General features: G+C 42.1%; 1 protein-coding gene across 3 annotated transcripts in view; it reads left to right on the top strand.

Annotated features, from left to right (window-relative positions):
* Positions 1 to 894: 894 nt before the first annotated feature.
* Positions 895 to 19,661, top strand: part of iqsec3a (IQ motif and Sec7 domain ArfGEF 3a) — a 109,739-nt gene continuing 90,972 nt past the window's right edge. For 2 of the 3 annotated variants that reach the window (XM_015959412.3, XM_015959422.3), the window contains exon 1: positions 895 to 1,469. In XM_015959412.3, the coding sequence (XP_015814898.3) occupies positions 895 to 1,469 (575 nt within the window). The remainder of the gene's footprint in view (positions 1,470 to 19,661) is intronic. The other variant, XM_054739727.2, reaches the window with a different exon arrangement.

Genomic DNA, 19,661 nt, shown 5'->3' with positions numbered 1-19,661 from the left:
ATGAACTGACCTGAATTGGGATGTTTATTATGTGAAGTGCCTTGAGACGACTCTTGTCTTGATTTGGCGCTATATAACTAAACTTGAATTGAATTGGCCATGAGGACATTTTAAATCTAGTTAGGTGTTTAAAACAGTCCAGGAATTTTGTTGCTGTGTTAATTTTACAATGTGTGAGATGCACCCTTTAAAGTTTAATCTACACTATTATTTGTTGCAGCTAAACAAGGCTTGTTTGTTTTTCATTTTCTTTAAAAGTTAAATTTCTTCTTCACAATGTGATCTCATCATCTCACCTGCTCATCGAGTAATCATTTCATTTGTCAACGCTTGAGTTTCCACAGTCAGATCCTATCACTGCACTCTGTCTTGTGGGGTTTGGTTTCCACACGTGTTGTGTTAATTTTGCTAACTTCTTCGTTTTATAGACATTCACTTTGTTTCCTTGTTTGAATTTGAAATTTCTTGCCCATTTCCTGTCTTTTACATTAGCTACACACCATAACAAATAGTCTGTTTGTCATTTTTAAATGACATAAGGCTAAAGGATCGTTTCCAAAGAACATTGGTCGAAAACAAACTGGTAACGGTGTAAAGGAGATTCTTGCTGGCGTATTCGCTGCGTGAAAACGTCACTTCACTACAGCTCCGCCCACGCACTGTGCTGATGCTCATCCTCCACTTGCATCAGCACCATTTCTGGCATCCTTGTTAAGCGCACACACACACGCGCGCGCGCAGAGACTACCTACATCATAGGAGCGTAGAGGCGTCAGACTGCTGCCAAACCACCCCGATACACACAGTCCAGAAGGCCGAACCACAGCGCCAGAAGCAGCTGAAGAGGAAGCCGTCATCACTGGGCATACGGCCACAGCTAGTCTACTCTTAGTGATGGAGAGCCTGCTGGATAATCCAATGAAAGCCGTTCTCTACCTGAAGGAGCTGACCACCATCGTCCAGAACCAGCAGAGTCTGATCCAGACGCAGCGCCAACGCATCGACGAGCTCGAGCGGAAAGTGGAGGATCTGATCGGGGAGAACCGACAGCTGCGGGACCCGCATCTCTACGTCCAGCAGCCCTCCCAACATCTCCACCATCACCACCATCATCATCCAACTCACCGTAGCGCCAGTCCCCAAGCGCCGGCCCACCTCCATCAGCACCCGGGGAGCAGCACCAAAGCTGCGGCTCACCTCAGCCAGCAGGCGCAGCAGCCGCCTCAGCAGCAGCAGCAGCAGGTTTCCAGTCAGGCGGCCCAGCCTCAGCAGCTCCAGACTCCTCCTGCGCCGGCTTCTCACCACCCACAGCAGCTGCAGCTCGTGCCCACCTCGCCACAGTCGCCTAAAGTGAGTCAAGCCGGTTCGGACCCCGCTGAGGAGGACAAGAGGAGCGCCTGCTGCAAGTCTCTCGTTCCGCAGACCCCCTCCACCCTCTGCCGCTCGGTGGGGCTCGCCAGGAAAGCAGAGTGAGTAGCTCCCATGTTGTGTGCTTTTTAAATTTCTCTCAGCGAGACGTCCACAGCAAATTATGAGGGACCTTTGGAACAAATATTCTATGTTTTATAGCATAAAGGAGGGACAAACAGGTGATTTTTATATGCCTGTTAAACAAGAGAAAAAAACACATGTGACCTCAGTGAAGCCTAGCTCTGCAGAAAAATGCTGTTAGAATATTAATTTGGTTAAATACACAAGATGCCCTCAAGGGTCATCTGGCATGTGTGTTCCAGACCAAGTCAGCACCAAGTCAGGGTGCAAGTGTGGATTTTATTAATTATTTACTAAGCTCATCTCACATGGGAGAAGAGATAACATCTAGAGCTCAGTTAAACATTTCTAGACATTCTTCAACATAATTTCCTTAATCTACCGAGACCCCACGTCTGCATATGAGGACATTGGCCTCTATAATATTTTATTATCTTCAACTTAGACCATTTTTTGTTATTTAAACACAATGCATTATTGATTTTAGGTTTAAAAAATCTTTTTCATTTTCTCTAAATAATATTTTGTTCACATATATGAGAACCGACTAATTTGTAATAGATAGAATTGTTTTTTTTCCCCTTTTAAATGACGCCAAATACAAATTTGGGTCCCATGAGGTTAAATCTAATCTTTTCTACACTCTACATTTTATATTATGCCTTTATTTGTTGAACTATTAATTTTGATAATTCAGTGTGACTCTCTTTTACTCATTACCTAAACAAAAACCTGAATTTATTTGCCTGAAGCATTTTCTTTTGTACGTTGGCCCATCAGAGAGGATCTCGGAGTGTTTGCCCCCTGAGCTGAATATTGTATTAAAACACTTTGGTTTTTAGGGGTTTGGCTGAAGCAGATAGGTGCCAGGAGACAGACATGGCGCTTCCAGTGTAAACAAACATATTTAAACAAGCAAAACACCTCGAAGCATGTTTGAAGTTTGATCCTACAGGTTGTGACAACTTTTTTCAAATCAGATACTGAGAAATGCTACACAATAAACTTGGGGCAACCGAAGGAAAAATCATCTTAAAAGAAATTCAGAGTTGATGTGTAATTAGTCTCACATTCAAGTCTAAATTGACACAAAGCTGTGATGCAAAGAAAATGCATCCATATTTCTCGGAAACAAAGATTTTGAAAATGGGACCCAATGCCTCCTTGCTTGACACTCAGCATTAAGAGGGTCAGTTGGGGGTTAAACCAGCAAATAGTTCCCAAGCACAGCCATGTCTGCAGCTCACTGCTCCCCCAGGGGATGGGTCAAACGCAGGGGAAAGAAAATCACCAGTGGGTGGTGACTAATGAGACTTTAGGTGAGTAAAACACGGATATTTGAAGACTGTGATTGTAAAACAGGGACAGGTGACCCAGTAAGAAACAGGTGCATGACTGGTGACTGGGACATTGAGAGGAAATGAAGAATAAACCTAAACAGAGACATAAAACACAAAGTATGTTAACTAAAAAGGGGCGGAACCTATGACTAAATAAACAAATGGAAAATAATAAACCAGCAATGACATAAAACAACAACAAAGAAACAATCACCAGTCCAAAATACCCAAACTTCATGACAAAAACATGTTTTTAAAGTGATCAGTCCCTCCCTGCTTGGATGTCTGGGTCCCTGTAGCAGCTTTGCTCTGCTTTTATAGCAGTCCATGTCTTGTTTGTTCTTTGTTTTTGCCAAACGACTAATTATAAAGAAAATAAAAAGTATTTGTTGCTTACATAATACATTGAATGTTGATATGTGTTTGGTTATTTTTTCTGGTAATATTAAGATGATTTTGGCTTCATCACTTATGATGTCATATTTCAAATGATCACAACACAGCTCTGCTTCTGCTTACCATTACCTACATTCCTGGATGGCGTTTTACTACTCGAATAATGTACATGTTAATTATTCCTGATTTCAGTATCCACTACAATAACGATGATGTCATTTTCACATGACCAAGCAGCCATAGTATTATTATACCTACTTCCCTTCAACATGAACGTTTAGTGCTGTTCATTCAGAGCCTTGGAACTGTCCGTGGTGCTGGATGTGCTTTGCCTCCATCAAGGTCACATGAATCTCTTTTGCCACACACACACACACACACACACACACACACACACACACACACACACACACACACACACACACACACACACACACACACACACACACACACACACACACACACACACACACACACACACACACACACACACACACACACACACACACTGTTCGCTGAGCCCCATCTGCTCCACTTGGCTGCATTTGCATTGTCTCTGTTAATCCAGACTGATATATTGTGATATTAAGTTATAGGTCCCTCTCAACGAGGGTCAGAAAATGTCTACATTAGCATGCACACAAGGAAAAACCAAAGAGGACTCACTGCACTCTTATAATGGATCCTCTCAACAGCAAAGTCTGGGACAAAGTAAATGCGGGAGGGGATATTTGCTAGATGCGTCCATTTGCTAAACATGCAACCTGACAATTTTGCAGAGTAAAGAACAACGATGCAGAGAGATGAAGTGTGTGAAATGGCTCAAGGAAGCATGAATGTTCTCAGCCCTAATGCAAAAGCAGTGATACATGAAATCCAGAAGACATGAAAAGCATTTTATTTTCCACTTACAGGATTGATCCTGGGTTGACAAGGTGCACAATTGCTGCAAGAAGAAAGTGGTGCATATCTTTTGTGGGAGGGTGGCAGAGTGAACTCATTAATCCGGTGCTGCTGTACGTTACTCCATGACGACTCTATAACTTCTAGGGAGGAGTTACTGCACCTAGAGCTTCAGTTAAATTTACTGCTCATTAAAGGATTTAATTTTTATTAAGAAAGACTGGAAATGAAATAAATGTTGCCAGTGAGTAAAACAAATAAATAAAAGAAAACACAAATAATCTTCTTACCCCTGAATATTTGGTTTTAATGGATTGTCATCTTAACCAGTGCTTTTCCGTTCAAACAATGTTTTTATGTGTTTAAATCAAACGGAAATTCCATTTCCAAAGCTGAAATAGAAAACTTAAATACTTCTTTGCTGCCATCACACTTGCCTCATCTCTGGTGGTGTAATTCAAAGAATGCAAATCAAGCATGCCTCATGCATCAAATGGAGGATGCTGTTTAGAACTCGCTAACTCATGAGCCTAACCTCCTGAAATGCAGAGTCGAGGCTGTTGCAGCTGTGTTATTAAAGCAACAAAGGATTCTCAAAGGGTCTGTTTAATCTAAAAGAAGCCTTCAGCAGTCCTGTGTAGTCATCTTTCCTCCCCGTTTCTCTCTGGTCCTTATTTGATGACACAAAACTCATTTTCTCAGTTTACAACTTCTTGGTCTTTGCCCACAAGTTCTAGTTCATCCACAAATCTCAATGCTCTTCCTTGTTTTTATATCTCAAATGTTCTTATTTTCATCTGTTTTACATGACGTCTTGTTTTTAGTATTCAGCACCAAACATCTTTTAACCCTTGTCCTGGCTGGGTCAGAGCCCTTGGCCCTTTCCTGTTTAGTATAGCTGCCAAGTGTTCAAATCTCTGCATGAAAGTGGGGTCAAGTGTTCAAGTGAAAATCACTGTAGAGGAGGTCTAGCCTAGTGAACTAGACCAAATTCTTGCTTTGCAAAGAATGGTCTAGGCACGCTCCATTGGAACCTCCGCAGCTCCTACCAGGACTCTGGCTGGCCAATCACAGCTCTCTAGAGGGGTTTCAAACACATAAAGAGCTGTGACTGGTGCATAATGGTGGGCCAATCATAGTGCTCTATCTGCTTAGTGAACAAATCACAGAGCTTTATCTGCTTTGTGGGCCAATCAGGGCACTCTATGTGCCTGGTGGGTGGGATGAAGCAACAGAATGAAACATGAGTATGTCACATTCATTGTCCAGTGGAATGCGGAGATCATTTGAAAGACAACGGTAGAACCCGCCCCACAACCGAGAGCCGTCAGTGGAGTGTTGCCAGACTAAATAATACATTCATTTAGTTTGGCTTGCCAGGCTAGAGGAGGTCGAGACATGAGCATCTGAAAGGTGACACATCCTGTCACTGGAGGTGGAATTTCCCTTGGATGCAGATTTGTTAACATAAAACATTGATATGTATACTAATGCTAACATGGCACGTGCCACCTGGCAGTCTGCATGTTTATTTATTCATTTATTTTGTACATTGCACCTGCTGCCCCCTTGTTTTCTTTCCTTCTGCTCTTGTAAGATGTATGTAATCTCTTCTGATATTTTCTGCATGGAGTGGTTTACATCAAAGGATGTACTCTGCAACATACTTTACAGAAAGCCTCCTGAAAGGTGCAATGTCTGCAGAAATGCTCCCAGATCAATGAACCTGGAGCTTTGCTAAGAGAGATTTCACCAACTAACCATTAACACGCATTTAAACCTTCCATTTGCTTACTGGAAGCTTGTTTTTATGTGCAGCAGATCTCCAAATTTTTGTTATTTGTTTATTTTTGGGAGAGAAATGCAACATTTTTGAATGAATGTATTAGAAATAGTTCAACTCCTTGTTCAGAACTGTGCAGATATATCAGTTCTTCACACTTTTAGAGAAAATGACTAAAATCAGTAACTAAGTTTGAGATAAGTTCAACATTCAGCAGATCCTAAAATATTTTAATTCTATTACATGAATATGCATACAATTTATTAAAAAGAAAAACCAGTAAGCAGGAGGCAGGCAGGTAAAGACTAAATGTAGCCTTGCACTCACTGGATGATTATTATTCATACCAGATGGTGGGGCCAAAAATAAGTTAGCCTGCTGAGCCGAGCAAAGCAGGAACAAACGGACACAATGACATAAAATAATCTGGAAAAGCGCAACGAAACCTGGGTGGAATAAACACAGAGGGGAGAGATAAGGAGTGAGAAAACGGCAGTCGGCGAAGGCCAGGTGGAAAGAGCAAAAATAACACCAACCCAGCAAATACAGGAGCAGGGCGAGCTAAAATCAAACAAAAATGGATTAAATTTACCTTTACTTACTCAGGTTCAATTACAGAAGGTTCAGGGGTGAATATAATACATTTTCAGACACATCAAGAAGTAATCTGTGCAGCTCAACATCGTTTAGTTAGATTTCATAAATCATGATGATAGATTTGTGTCTCTGGAGAGATGCTGCCAAGCAGTTTGTTTGTAACCCCAAAGACAACAGTGGCTGGGATTTAGAAAACAGATGGATGATGGATTCAAGTAGTTTAAATGACCTTCCTGAGATGAACTCAGGGTCCTTCAGGCCCCTGCTCTTTACTCTGTTCCCCTCCCCTCGGTCCAAACAGGAACTGCGTGTTCTCGGTTCTGACCGTTGTGGCTGCTGCTGGAATCATGAATATTACATTTGGTGCACAGTGCTTTTAAATTGCTTCATTTCTCTGGGGATGAAACTGTTGGGTGATTCCTGACTCACTGCTAGACTATTAGCTGCTTTCATGCACAAGCTGAGCGAGGCAGAAGATAGTCCCAGCTGTCTGCAACACCTCTGTGTGTGCTCATGTATTTGGCATTGTGTTTATTTCTGCAATGGGATGTTAAAAGAGCTTACAAATCACGTCATTGTAAGATTTCTGGGATCATTTGGGAGATTTTGGCTCATTGGATCCTTCTTTGTCTAAAATGTTGGCTGGATCTAATGTAGAAAGGTCTCAAAGCACAAACACTTAACCAAGTAAAATGGTCTGTATTTGTTATAGAGCCTTCCAGAGTCCTGAAACCCCTCAAAGTGCTTTACAACACAATCAGTTATTCATCCATTCACACACACATTCATACGCTGGTGGGGATGAGCTACGATGTAGCCACAGCTGCCCTGGGGCGCGCTGACAGAGGCGAGTCTGCTGAGCATGGCGCCACTGGTCCCTCCGACCACCACCAGCAGGCAAGGGGGGGTTAAGTGTCTTGCCCAAGGACACAATGACAGCGACAAACTGAGCAGGGCTCGAACCTGCAACCTTCAGATTATGGGGCGAGCACTTAACTCCTGTGTCACCGTCACCATAAAACTATAAAATCAACAAAAATATAAACCTTTCTATCTTTAATTATATTCCCTTTGTGCAAAATCCATTAAGAACATTGTTTTTGTGCCGTGATGTAACCCTGATTTACACCTCAAGGCATCACGTGCATGTAAAAGGAACTATGGTGTAAATTAACAAAGCTACACACTCAGCATCTGTGCAGTGTGTGCACATGTACATCAAACAGAACAAGCACATCTGAGAAGTGTGAACAAAGATAGAAACAAATAGTCCAGTTCTGTGTGTGCAAAATTGACTTACAGCCCAAAGAATACACAACCTTTCTCGATTTTCTTGGTAATGTGACAGTGTGAGCGTCCTGTCACAGTGTCCCGATTGATCATGCGCCCTGGCTACTTGGCCAAGGGGATGTCCCTTTGGCTGACTGGTTAGAGCGTATGACTCTCACCCGGGGGTCTGGGGATCGAATCCCGCCCGGGCTCTCATCTCTCCACCTTGCCACATTTACATCTCAAGTAGATCTTTATGTCGGATCCCAATGAAGCCAGAAGCAACTCCCTCATAAGCACCAATAAAGCCACAAATTATATTTGATTTGTGTGCAAGGGTTCACTCTGCTGTTTGATTTACTGAGTTTAAAGTTACACATTAATAAAAGCAACTGGATGGCAGAATGAAAGGCAGGCCAAATAACTGGATGGATGAAATAAATAAATAAATAAATAAATAAATAAATAAATAAATAAAAGGAAAAAGCAAAAGCACAGCACGGACAGAATAACTGCACAGCAAAACCTCGTGCGACTGAAGGGCCCAAATGTTGCCCTACTTTCCTTTTGGCGAAGCTGCAAACCGATCCTCTCGAGCAACCTCTGCTTCTGTAATTGTCAGTCAATCAAAATGACAAAATGGGATTCAGCTGGTATCTTTCTCTAAAGATGGATCCCCACTGTAACCCTACTGGGATCAAACCGGCTCACTCTAAGAGACATCCTCGTCCTCTGCAAGTGACACTTTGATTTGTAAACATTGCACACTCATTTGCATCCCTTCGTTGAATATTTATGTTTAGGAATGTTGTCGTGTTACACGAGTTGCACGGCGAGTCACCTTTCTCTTTGAGGCTGGAAGCAAAGGATTTAATTCCTTGTTTCTGTTCATCAGCAGATAGCGAGCAATCAGAGTTACATATTTCTGATTGCAAAGAGAAATTTCATTACTGTTGCTACCTGGTGCTGATCTGCCCTACAGTGGAAACAGATAACATATAAAAAAAAGGATGTTTTATCAATTCTCACAATTTTCAACATTGTACCCAACTGTGAGAATTGTGACGGTGCAGTATTAATCATTTTAAAATAATCTTTGTTGAAATGAAAACAGCTGTTTACCAGCAACGCAACTTAACCTGTCTCTTTTTAAATTTTAGGACATTAACAAAACATTGAATAGAACGCTTTATTTACATTAATGTTTATTTATATTTGCTCTGGATTAAATGACGTGTTGCTGAAATCCAGGATGGCCTGTGCCGTCGCATGCCTGCTCGGTTCTCATAAACAATATGCAGTATTGGAAAAACAGCTTCCCATCTGTCGCTGAGATTTCACCTCCTGAGAGCTTAGCCCTGAAAATCCCTCAGCAGACAGTGGTCTTTGTTTTTGCACAGCATGCCATCATGTGTGTGTGTATGTGTGTGTGCGTGCGTGTGTGTGTGTGTGTTCATGTGTATTTAACAGGGAAGACAAGGTGGATGCGTGTTTAAAACTAAACACCTACTTTGTTGCTCTACACTATAAATCCTGTACATCATTTTAAAAGTATTTGTGAGACACATTATTCTACATTTTAAAATAAAACACACATCAGTATCAACAATCTTAGCTTCTTTTTAAAACTTGACCATGAGGTGACCTCACTTCATTCCAATAAAAAAAGATAATAAGACATTTGTGATTTTGGGTCTATGACTAAAAACATGAAATTGGTCCGGTGGTTATTTCCTACATGAGTGTTGTCTAAATCGTTACATTTACTGAGTCATTTGGTCCTTTTTGTATTCTTCAGAGGTGAGGGTGACATACGGATCACATGGCCCCAGTGTATGACACCTTAATGTGTTTTGGTTTACCGAGAAGTTACAGAGTATTCTGCTGGATTGAAAAAAATGAATTGAGATCAAAAGCATAATAACTTTCAACATGGAATTTAAGTGAAATGTTGTTATTTTAAAGATGACAGTAGCTCATTGGATCCTATTTCTCAAAACCTAGCCTTAACATCAGTAAAAAATCATGTTAACATGCTACAAGGTGTGCCCCTTTATTAACTTTGCTCTGTTCATTATCAAGCATTGATAAACAAAGGATCCCTTTATCAATGTTCTGATATTGTTAACTATTAGGTGTCCTTAAGGTCAGGACAAAGGTGTGTGTGTGTGTGTGTGTGTGTGTGTTTGTTTATCTGCATAGTGATGCATTACATAATATTAACATTTATATTGAGCAGTTGTTATTATTTTCTTTCATACTTAATTAATGCTTAATAATGCACTAAGTAGGGCTGCACAGTGGTGCAGTGGTTAGAGCTGTTGCCTTGCAGCAAGAAGGTCCTGGGTTCACTTCCCGGCCTGGGATCTTTCTGCATGGAGTTTGCATGTTCTCCCTGTGCATGCGTGGGTTCTCTCCGGGTACTCCGGCTTCCTCCCACAGTCCAAAAACATGACTGTTAGGGTGATTGGTCTGTCTAAATTGTCCTTAGGTGAGTGTGTGTGTGCATAATTGTTTGTCCTGTGTGTCTCTGTGTTGCCCTGCGATGGACCGGCCCTCTGTCCAGGCTGTACCCCGCCCGATTCCCCATTGACTGCTGGAGATACCCACCCCCCCACCCCCCACCGGCGACCCTACGTGGGCAAAGCGGGTTTAGACAATGGATGGATGGATGGAATGCACTAAGTAACATTAACTCATTCACTGCCAGCCATTTCCTGATCAGTACAGCCCTTCGCTGCCAGCGTTTTTCAGCATTTTTACTGTTTTTTGTCACAGAACGTTGCATGCTAGGAGGATGTCAACGCCAAAACTACCAAAACAAAGAGTATCCTCACCTCTTATATCAGGAAGAATCCACACGCTTTGAGCATTATCCGTTCTTTCTAAGACTATTGTGTTTTTGCTTATTACACAACATTATTTAATGCAAGGATTCCAAAGATTCACCATTTCATTTAGTAAAGAGCAGCCAATCTGTCTATTACCACCACTAACAGCTGGTGAGTCATCTTTCACAGCGTAAACTGCAAAGTGTTTCATCATTATAGTGCTTCTGATTCACAGCCTGGAATCTGTGCTTTAGTTGCTTGAGCATACTGACTAACAAGACTAACGTACACCCCCAGAAAAACCCCGGTGAGCTCAGAGGTTTTCACGTGAAAAGCTTCAAAGTTAACTGGAAGATCCGGACTTCTTCCTGCTGAGCTTTGTTGTTGATTTTTAGACAAAACCCTTGTATCCTCTTAATGTACAAGAGTGAAAAATATTGTATTTCAAATATTTAACTTGATTGGAACTTGTTGATCAGCACTCTCCATCTAGTTTGAATTTGGTATCTCATCATCACACAGCCACACAGTAACTATATGCACACACACGATCCTACCTAAGGGGACGTCAGGTGTGGTTAACTTCAAGGCTCTGAGTAATGTTCAAAGCTCTCCACCTAAGGCTGCAATGCTCTGCAGAGCTGATCGGTGTAGGCACTGCATGTCCAATCGGCTTTCTTGGACTTCATACACACGCCGTCTCACTCTAGCCTGATGTATTCCACTGTTCCATGGAAAGAAACAAAATACACAAACCTGCTGAAATCAAAAAAATAGATTGTCTTGATTTTTATTACTGAAGCAGCTCCACAGGTAAAACCGACTAATCTGCATGCCTCTGGGGAAAGTGAGGACACAAAATGCACTGGACCTGCCCTGTCTGTGATATTTTTAAAGGCATTATGCAGATGACCAAGACAAAATCTTTCCTTCCTCCTGTGGTGACATCATCAGTGTCCTTTTTAGAAAATCACCCATACAGAAAGGTGGCGGTGATTCTGTAATCAGCGTCACTGGATAGTTTGTGTCGCAAATCCTGAAAGAAGAAAATGAGACAGTAAGGGCATGAAACCCGAGTGAGTCATACATGTGGGAACTGGAGGAAGACATTTTAAATAGGTCAAACACAGCTCCGTGTACAGCCACACAGCTTCCTCTGTAAGACCCTTCGGAGAAGGGAAAACTGTTTGTGAAAAGAGCTGAGCAGCTGATTTTTCTTTATAAGGATGCTATCTCCTAGACTTAACCTTTCCCACTGAGATCATCTCAAACCACAGTTGGAACTGTCATCCTAAAGGGTTAAAAGCTCCCTCTGGGGATCCAGTCTCACAGTAAATCCCTGTAAAGACGGACCTGCACTGGCAATGAAACCCTAAAAATGTTTTTCTTTCCTCCTCCTTTGTGGCTCTCCTCTTGGGAAATTGGCCTTGCTCACTGGTTCATCTCCAGTTCTCTCAGTTTCACTTACTAAAGGCAACTTAAGCCGCTCAGGATGGACCGAGAGTCCATGCCGACTCGAAGCTTTCACTTCTGCATTTCAGAACAGGAGCATCATAGTTTTTATTTTATTTTACAGGAGAAACTAAACATTATTCTGTAAAATATTCCACACCGTAATCCTTTTCATCACACTTTCGCCTTGGAGATAAATGAATGTATTTCATATGGATCACTTTTCTACTGGTGCAGTAGAAATGGGAGGAAGAGCACATTGACAAACACATTTGAGATGGAGAAGATGAAGCAGAATCCAATGAAAGCACTGTGTGCAAATTAAACTCTCCCTCTCATACTGAGCTTGTGGAAGAGTTTATAAAAGCTTATAGATTTTTATAGGTGGCATTAGTGAGTTCAGGCCATGAGAGCAGCTGAGCCGAGCGATGCCGAAGATCAGAAAGCAGGTCACGTGAGTTCCATTTAATCCTGTGTTGGCATCGATCAGACTGAGTACACAGTTGGAGTTTGGTGCGTGTCGATGAAACTCGAGGGTTTTCAGTCGTGCTGATCTTCTGATTCAGATCCATGGAGAAGAAAAGTATCTTGTAGAGGATGTGTTTGCATAATCCAGAACACTGGAACAATAATCAGCACACCATGAGCGTGTCTGGGTGGTGAAGGAAAGTCAAGAACTGTTTCACAGAGGGTCATGCCAAATAAATAAATACATTTATAATACCTGCAAACATCTCTGAGGAGAAAGATAATGGAGGTGATTCTGAGCTCAGAGAACTAACAGAGAGAAAGATCAAAGCAGAGAGAGAGAGAGATGATCGAGATGAATAAAACAGCTTTCAGTGATAAAATTCTCCCAGTGAAACTTTTCGTCCCGTATTTGGTGCAATATGTGACTCAGATTTCCTCAAGGCTGACCAAAGTGAGAATAAATGGAAGCTATGATTGCGCCTGTGCATCACCTACCGTACGTGTGCGTGTCATCCTCACGGCCTCCTATCCACTCCCGCGCATCGTAGATAAAACCCACTAATTAAATGCTGTGGCTGATTAAGCAGGTTCTAGATCACCTTTACTCATACATGAATCCGTCAACACACAAAATGAAGAGCCAGCAGCGCTGAAGCGACAGAGGAGAAAAACTTTGCAGGAAGAATATTGCAACACTAATGCTGTGATGATTGCTAATTTGGAATTTCATTAAGAGCAACTAAACAAACAGGAAAAATTGTTTGTTTAGTGAGCTGTGAGCCTGGATGAAGGAGGCTGCTAGTTTGTGCGCACACTGTACATTTAACCAGTTTGCTGCCTCAGACTGAATATCAGACATTCATAAAAGAGAACCAGAGTAAAAAAAATCAGACTTTTGAAAGGGATACTTAGCAAATTTTTCATATTTTCAACCATTGTCTTGAGCGTGTACGTGCTAAAATTACCCATTACAAGGTTAATGAAACGTCGCTCAGACCCTCACCACCCTCTGTGGCCAGAATACCGCATTTGCAACTTCAGAGTGCCGGTCTGGTCTGTTGGACTTAGAAAAAAAAAATGGAGCTGACATACCTGGCGCTGCAGTCTGCTTCCGGCACGCATGTTTTATGTAGCTCATGAACACAGCTGATTCATTTGATTTTGTGTATCCTGTAGACACCAATGAAGGCTGGGGCGACATGTCAGCTTTCTGGTGTTAAAAAGGGGAATGCAGTGAGGAGATAAATTTAGCTTTTGGTGCTAATAACGGACACTAGAGAGTGATAACAGCAAGTAAGTCAAAACTGCCTAGTCTCTCTGATTTACATTCATCCATTAAACTAAAAAAATACAACAACCTCATTGCTACAGTCTCACAGCACCAAACATACGAGAATCACCAACTCCCCTCTTTAACTTATAAGCAAGCTGGAGAGGGTCAGTTCTGTCCACTTCGCTGTCCAACAGCACCTCCTTTGTTCATTTCTCAAGTATCTTTATGACTAAAAACATCACAGGAATTCAATAACAGAAGAACCCTGGAGAACATCTAAAGCCCTGAAGTGCTTATTTCATCATGGTTAAGGCCAAGGTCATGATTCAACAATCAGAAAGAGATTGTGCAAAAAAATCACCCATGGGAGAATTTTAAATCCAAACCATGTGGTGACCAAACAAGCACACAGGCCCGTCTCACTTTTACCAAAACCCCACTTGATCCCAAAGAGTTCTGTGAAAATAGTTGGTTCCTTCTCATCTGGTGTAAAACTAATGCTGCATTTTAGAGAAAAAGCATCATAACAGCTGTCAAACATGGTGGTGGAAGTGTGATGGTCTGGTGCTGCACTACTCTCAGGATCTGGACAAATGGCTTTAATTCCTGGACCCATGAATTCTGACTTCTATCGGAAATAATGAAGAAGTTCAGCCAAACGTGATTGGCTTTTGGCATCAAAGGTGTTACGCAAAGGGTTCAGTTGGTTTGGGTCGCTTGTTTTGCAGAATCGATATTTGAAAAGTGCCTTTTGTATTTATCTTTGATCTTGACCTGAAAATTCTGTCTCCCACAATTAGATCACATGACTTTACATTTACCCTGAATGGAGCGATTGCTACGTCTACAGATGTCACAGAGCTAACACTCAGTGGATTGTGGGCAGATTTTATTATCTCTACTGCGAATGTTCAGCAAACATGTGAGCTCACAGCAGCATTGGTGTAACACAGCTGATTCGAGTGTTTTCTCAGCGGCAAGCAGAATATACGACCTTTATCTGCATGAACAAGTGTCTGCGCTGCTCCAACACTCCCACTAATCTACGTCCCCTCGGAGACCGGCTGTGTTCTGGACCTATTAAAAAGGCCACAGTGGCGTCACGGTTGTTCAAGCGAACACAATTAGAGCAGCCATTAACAATGAAAATTAATTTGCTGTCATACCCTCCCTCTTCTATCTGTTATTGTTGCATGAAAACACTCTGACACCTCCCCCTCATGATCTATATTCACTTTTAAAGAGGAAAAAAACAGGATTTAGCTTTTTTGGGAGGTCCAATTTGATTTTCAAGCTCACTCTTCTCTGTGTAATAAGTATTTCACTTTATAAGGAGATTAAGGAGCTACTGCTCCTAGCCATCAGTTCTTGTTGTGCTCAGTTTCAGTGATTAAGTGGCATTGTGGCTGCTTAGTTCTCTTGCTTGCGCCCTTCTCTCAACATCCTGTTTCAAGCACTTCAGAGCACGTGGAGAGCTGGCCACATCTTCTGACAGCATGAGTAATTGAGCATGTTCCTCTTTAGCACAACACTCACTGTCTGTTGGACCCTGCACACAGGGTGGTGGGGGGTGGGATGGAAAGCTTTTCTGCAAGAAGGTGAAACTGAAGGAAGACGTGGATGAATGTTGGAAAATGTGATCCAGTGTCCAGTTAGAAAAGGGATAAGAGAGAAAGCTTTCTTACACATTAAACTTTTATAACTGTGCTCTTTCCATTTTAGCTTCACCGTCCTCCATGTGAGTGTATTTTTATACACCTCACTAGTTATATAGGAGAAGACCAGGTACTCTCCCACACATAGGTTCTTTTATGTTAACAGAAATATGACAATTATACATATATTGCCACATATGTTTATATTGTGACCAGTAATCGGTTGTCCAGTAATCAGAAGGTTGCAGGTTCGATCCCGGCTCCGGACAGAGAATGCTGCTCTTGTGTCCTTGGGCAAGACACTTAACCCACCTTGCCTGCTGGTGGTGGTCGGAGGGACCGGTGGCACCTGTGCTCGGCAGCCTCGCCTCTGTCAGTGCGCCCCAGGGCAGCTGTGACTACATCGTAGCTCATCACCATCAGTGTGTGAATATGTGTGTGAATGGATGAATGATACACTGTAGTGTAAAGCGCTTTGGAGTCCTTCCTCTGAGAGGCACTATACAAGTGCGGGTCATTCATTGTTGTAGCTGTCCAGGTTTTTAAATAGATTTTTAAATAAGTTTTGTTGTCTACCAGACAAACCTTGGAATGAGAACACTTTTAGGTTCAGTGTGTCAGCACCATGGACATCATCACACACTGGTGAAATGACATCTCTCATTTGACCCAGCAGGGAGCTGCAGCAGTGAGCAGCAGCAGTGGCTGCGCTCGGGAACTATTTGGTTTGACCCCTCCTTTCCACCGGAGCCGTGACGGAGCCGTCAGCAGCACGTTACTGCAGCAGCACGTCATAGCTGCTGATAGGAACCGCTGTGGTCAACAGAACCTTTTCCTCCGGAGCCGTCAGCAGCGCGAGTCGGCCGCGCCTCAGGAGCAGGATGTCGCGGCCCTTACGCGCCGGTTCTATTTTCTACGCTCTACGCCTCTGAAACGGGTCAAGTTCGACATTTTTGGGGAAGGAAAGACAGGAAATCTGACGCGGAAACAGAGCAAAGCTTCCTGAGATTTTCAGAATAAAGAAACGTACAGCCTTCCGGTTGCTTTACTTAAAAAAAAAAGTTATCACCTCGCTAGCGGTCTCCTTTGTTTTTCCATAATGGATGACGAAAGGTTTATTACTGAAGTGGAGAAGTATCCAATCTTGTTTGATCCCAGTCACAGTTTTTATAAAGACAACGTCAAGAAGGATAACGCATGTAGTGACATATCTGCGGTTTTGGGGCAAGATGGTGAGTTTATGCTAATTATTAACGCAATTTATTTTGTAGTTTTGTCCGTGACCCCTCAAACTAACCCCTTAATGTGGTGTCAAGCAGGGAGGAATTGGGTTCCATTTTCATAAAGTCTTTGGTATGACCCGACCAGTGATACTAGTATAACGTCATTTCTTGGTAAGACTATTCTGCGTTATTTTATCCGTAACTCTGATTTTTTTCTGCTTGGGAAAATCCTGATTAAAGGAAAAAAAAAACATGGCAGAGGAGGAGTCAAGATCAGCTTTGCATAATGCATTTGACCAATCAACGCACACTTTCCTTGCACATGGGAAGCAGTGTATTGTTTCACCAAATAACTAAACCGCACCGCAATGCCATTTGTTGGAATATAACTCTCACTCGCGGTGCAAAATTAAAACCAACTAAAAAAAGTACAGTCATAGTACTGAAAAAACGACTAAAACATCAAGGACAACCCTGCAATAAAACCCCAACAAAATGCACAATAAAGAACATAAAACTGGAAAGCTGGCTACCCATAATGCACTCTGGATCCGCATGCGGCTCTTTCATCCATCTGATGTGGCACTCTGCTTGTAAAATAATTAATGAATATTTAATTCAAATATATTTTATTTTACTGCATTCATTTTTATTTGTATGCCAATTCTAAATGCATTGATTGTCTGCGTCTCCCCTCATGTGTCTCCTGGTGTTCTCCATCCCTCTCTAGGTTTTCTTTTTGTGTCTCCTAGCGCCCTCATGTGTCCTTGTCTGTGTCTTCCTCATGTGTCTCCTGGTGTTCTCCATTTTTCCCCAGCTCTTCAGCCCTCTAGGTTTCCCTGCTCAGATATCCCCCTCCCAGGTCCTGTGCTCCCATGGCCCCCTTTAGTCACACCCCTGTAGTTTTTCTTTCTGTAGTGTTTTTCCTTTAGTTTCAGCTCCCCCTTAGATTATTAAGTTATGTTTCCTGCTCTTCTTGTCTTTAGGTTTTATTCTAAAGTCATGTTAGTTTCCTCCCTGATTAGTAACTCAGTTCACCTGGTCTCTCTCTCCCCACACACCTGCAGTTCACCTCCCTCTCATCCTCCCCAGTGTATAAAGCCCTGTCTTTGTCTCAATGTTTGTTTGGTCCATTGTTTTGTGTCAGAGTTGTTTTGTTCCTCGTCACTAGGGCTCTAGGTTTTGTGCTCGTAAGTGAGCTTACATTCTCAAGGGTTTAAGGACATTGGGTTTTGGCTTCCTGCCCTTCTGGAAAGTTTTTTCTCCTTCCTAATAAAGGAATGTTTTAATTTACATCCACTCCTGCCTCATGTCGTTCCGGGTGTCTGCATTTTGGGTCCAAACCTCCTCCAAGCTCTCAACGTGACATGTCTGCGTAAACCTGAACAGGCCCAACGGTTGACAGGTCACCTGCTTGTGTGTAATCAGACGTCTCTATAGGAGCTTTCTGAGCTGAAGAGGATGTGAGGTTCTGGACTTTTCCTCAGACAGGCTCATGAATGCGACGCCACGTTGGAAGCAGGAACAAGCGCTATTTAGCCAAAGTTTCATAATCAGGGAACATTTTCTAAGTGACGAGTCTCTCTGAGAGACAGGGTTTGGAAAACACTTGCTTCAGTGAGAGGAACTTCCCCGCATGGCTCTGGTTCCGCAACGCGCTCTAAGCCCCCGATCTACATCTTCATCTCGCTGTCCACCATACGTGTGCGCTGACAGCGAGCTGCGCGGAGCAGTGTCCAGCTCAGAAGTTCTGATGGGAATCATTTCTTGATTGATGTAGCTACCTCCGTGATGTGCATAACGATAAAAATATCAGCACATCTGCAGCCTTGAGGTTCTCCATCAAAATAAACGATCAAATACGGGAAATATCCAGTCATTGTGAACCCTGTCATTTAACTGTTTAGCCTTCTTGTGAAGATTGTTGCAAACAGGAACATTAAACTTGATTAACACCAGAGCCATGCGCACTACGCCGTTATCTCCATCTCTGTAAATGAGGCAAAAACAAATTTATTGGATCTTTTTCTTACCTTTTAAACACTGTTTAATGTAAAGTTTAGTTCAGCACAAAGTTTAATTACAACAATCCAACGAGACAGAGTCTGGATTTGTATTCTGAAAAGTTTAAACATGTTTAAAAGGAGACGTGTGACGCGTCAAAAAGCTTCACCTGCTCAGCATCAAAACCGCTAACAGGATGAAAAATATCTAAGTAGATAGACGGCGACAAGTTCTGGGTCAATTTTATACAAACTGTTTTATTTATTATCTGCTATTGGTTGCTGTCACCTGTTGTGATCAGTTGAAGCAGCTCTCGGCTGTCTTAGGGTATGCCCCGCCCACAACGCCGCTGCGGCTCCGTGTTTTCTTTACTGTGGGAAACAGGTAATAATGGATCTTTGATGGGAAAAGGTTGCCGACCCCTTATTCTACAGCGTGATCAACAATGGCGGGAGGAGAGTGAGGTGCGTTTTCTAGTTGGAAATATAGTCACTATTTTGAGTTTGTATCAGCTAAAGAAGAAAATATTAAGGTTCGTTGTACACTCTGTGCTGGCTCTGTGTGTTTTATTTTTTATGAGTACTATTTATTTTAAGTGAGGTCAAGAAAAACTGTTTTTATTTTATTTTATTTTTATACAAACATGCATTATGTCAGGCAATAGGTTTTAAGTTCAACTTAAAATGTAAGAAGATGTGTGGTTGACATTACTGTTAAAAAGCATTCGCTATAAAGTGAGTGTTGGCAAAACCATGTTGTAGTTTTCATGTTGAGGCAGTGGAGAGTGTTTTTGGTAGATGCTGAAAGTAAGTAATAAGGTAACTCGTAATCTAACTTAGTTACTTTTTAAATGAATGAATCAGTAAAGTAACAACGTTACTTTTGGAAGGAGTAATCAGTAGTCAGTAATCAGATTACTATTTCAAGGTAACTGTGGCAACACTGGACCCGACTGGGATTTGAACCCCGATGT

The sequence above is a fragment of the Nothobranchius furzeri genome, chromosome 1, assembly GCF_043380555.1.
Source record: "Nothobranchius furzeri strain GRZ-AD chromosome 1, NfurGRZ-RIMD1, whole genome shotgun sequence".
NCBI lineage: Eukaryota > Metazoa > Chordata > Actinopteri > Cyprinodontiformes > Nothobranchiidae > Nothobranchius > Nothobranchius furzeri.
The sequence above is the reverse complement of the archived record's forward strand: the minus strand, read 5'-3'. Positions and strand labels throughout refer to the sequence as shown.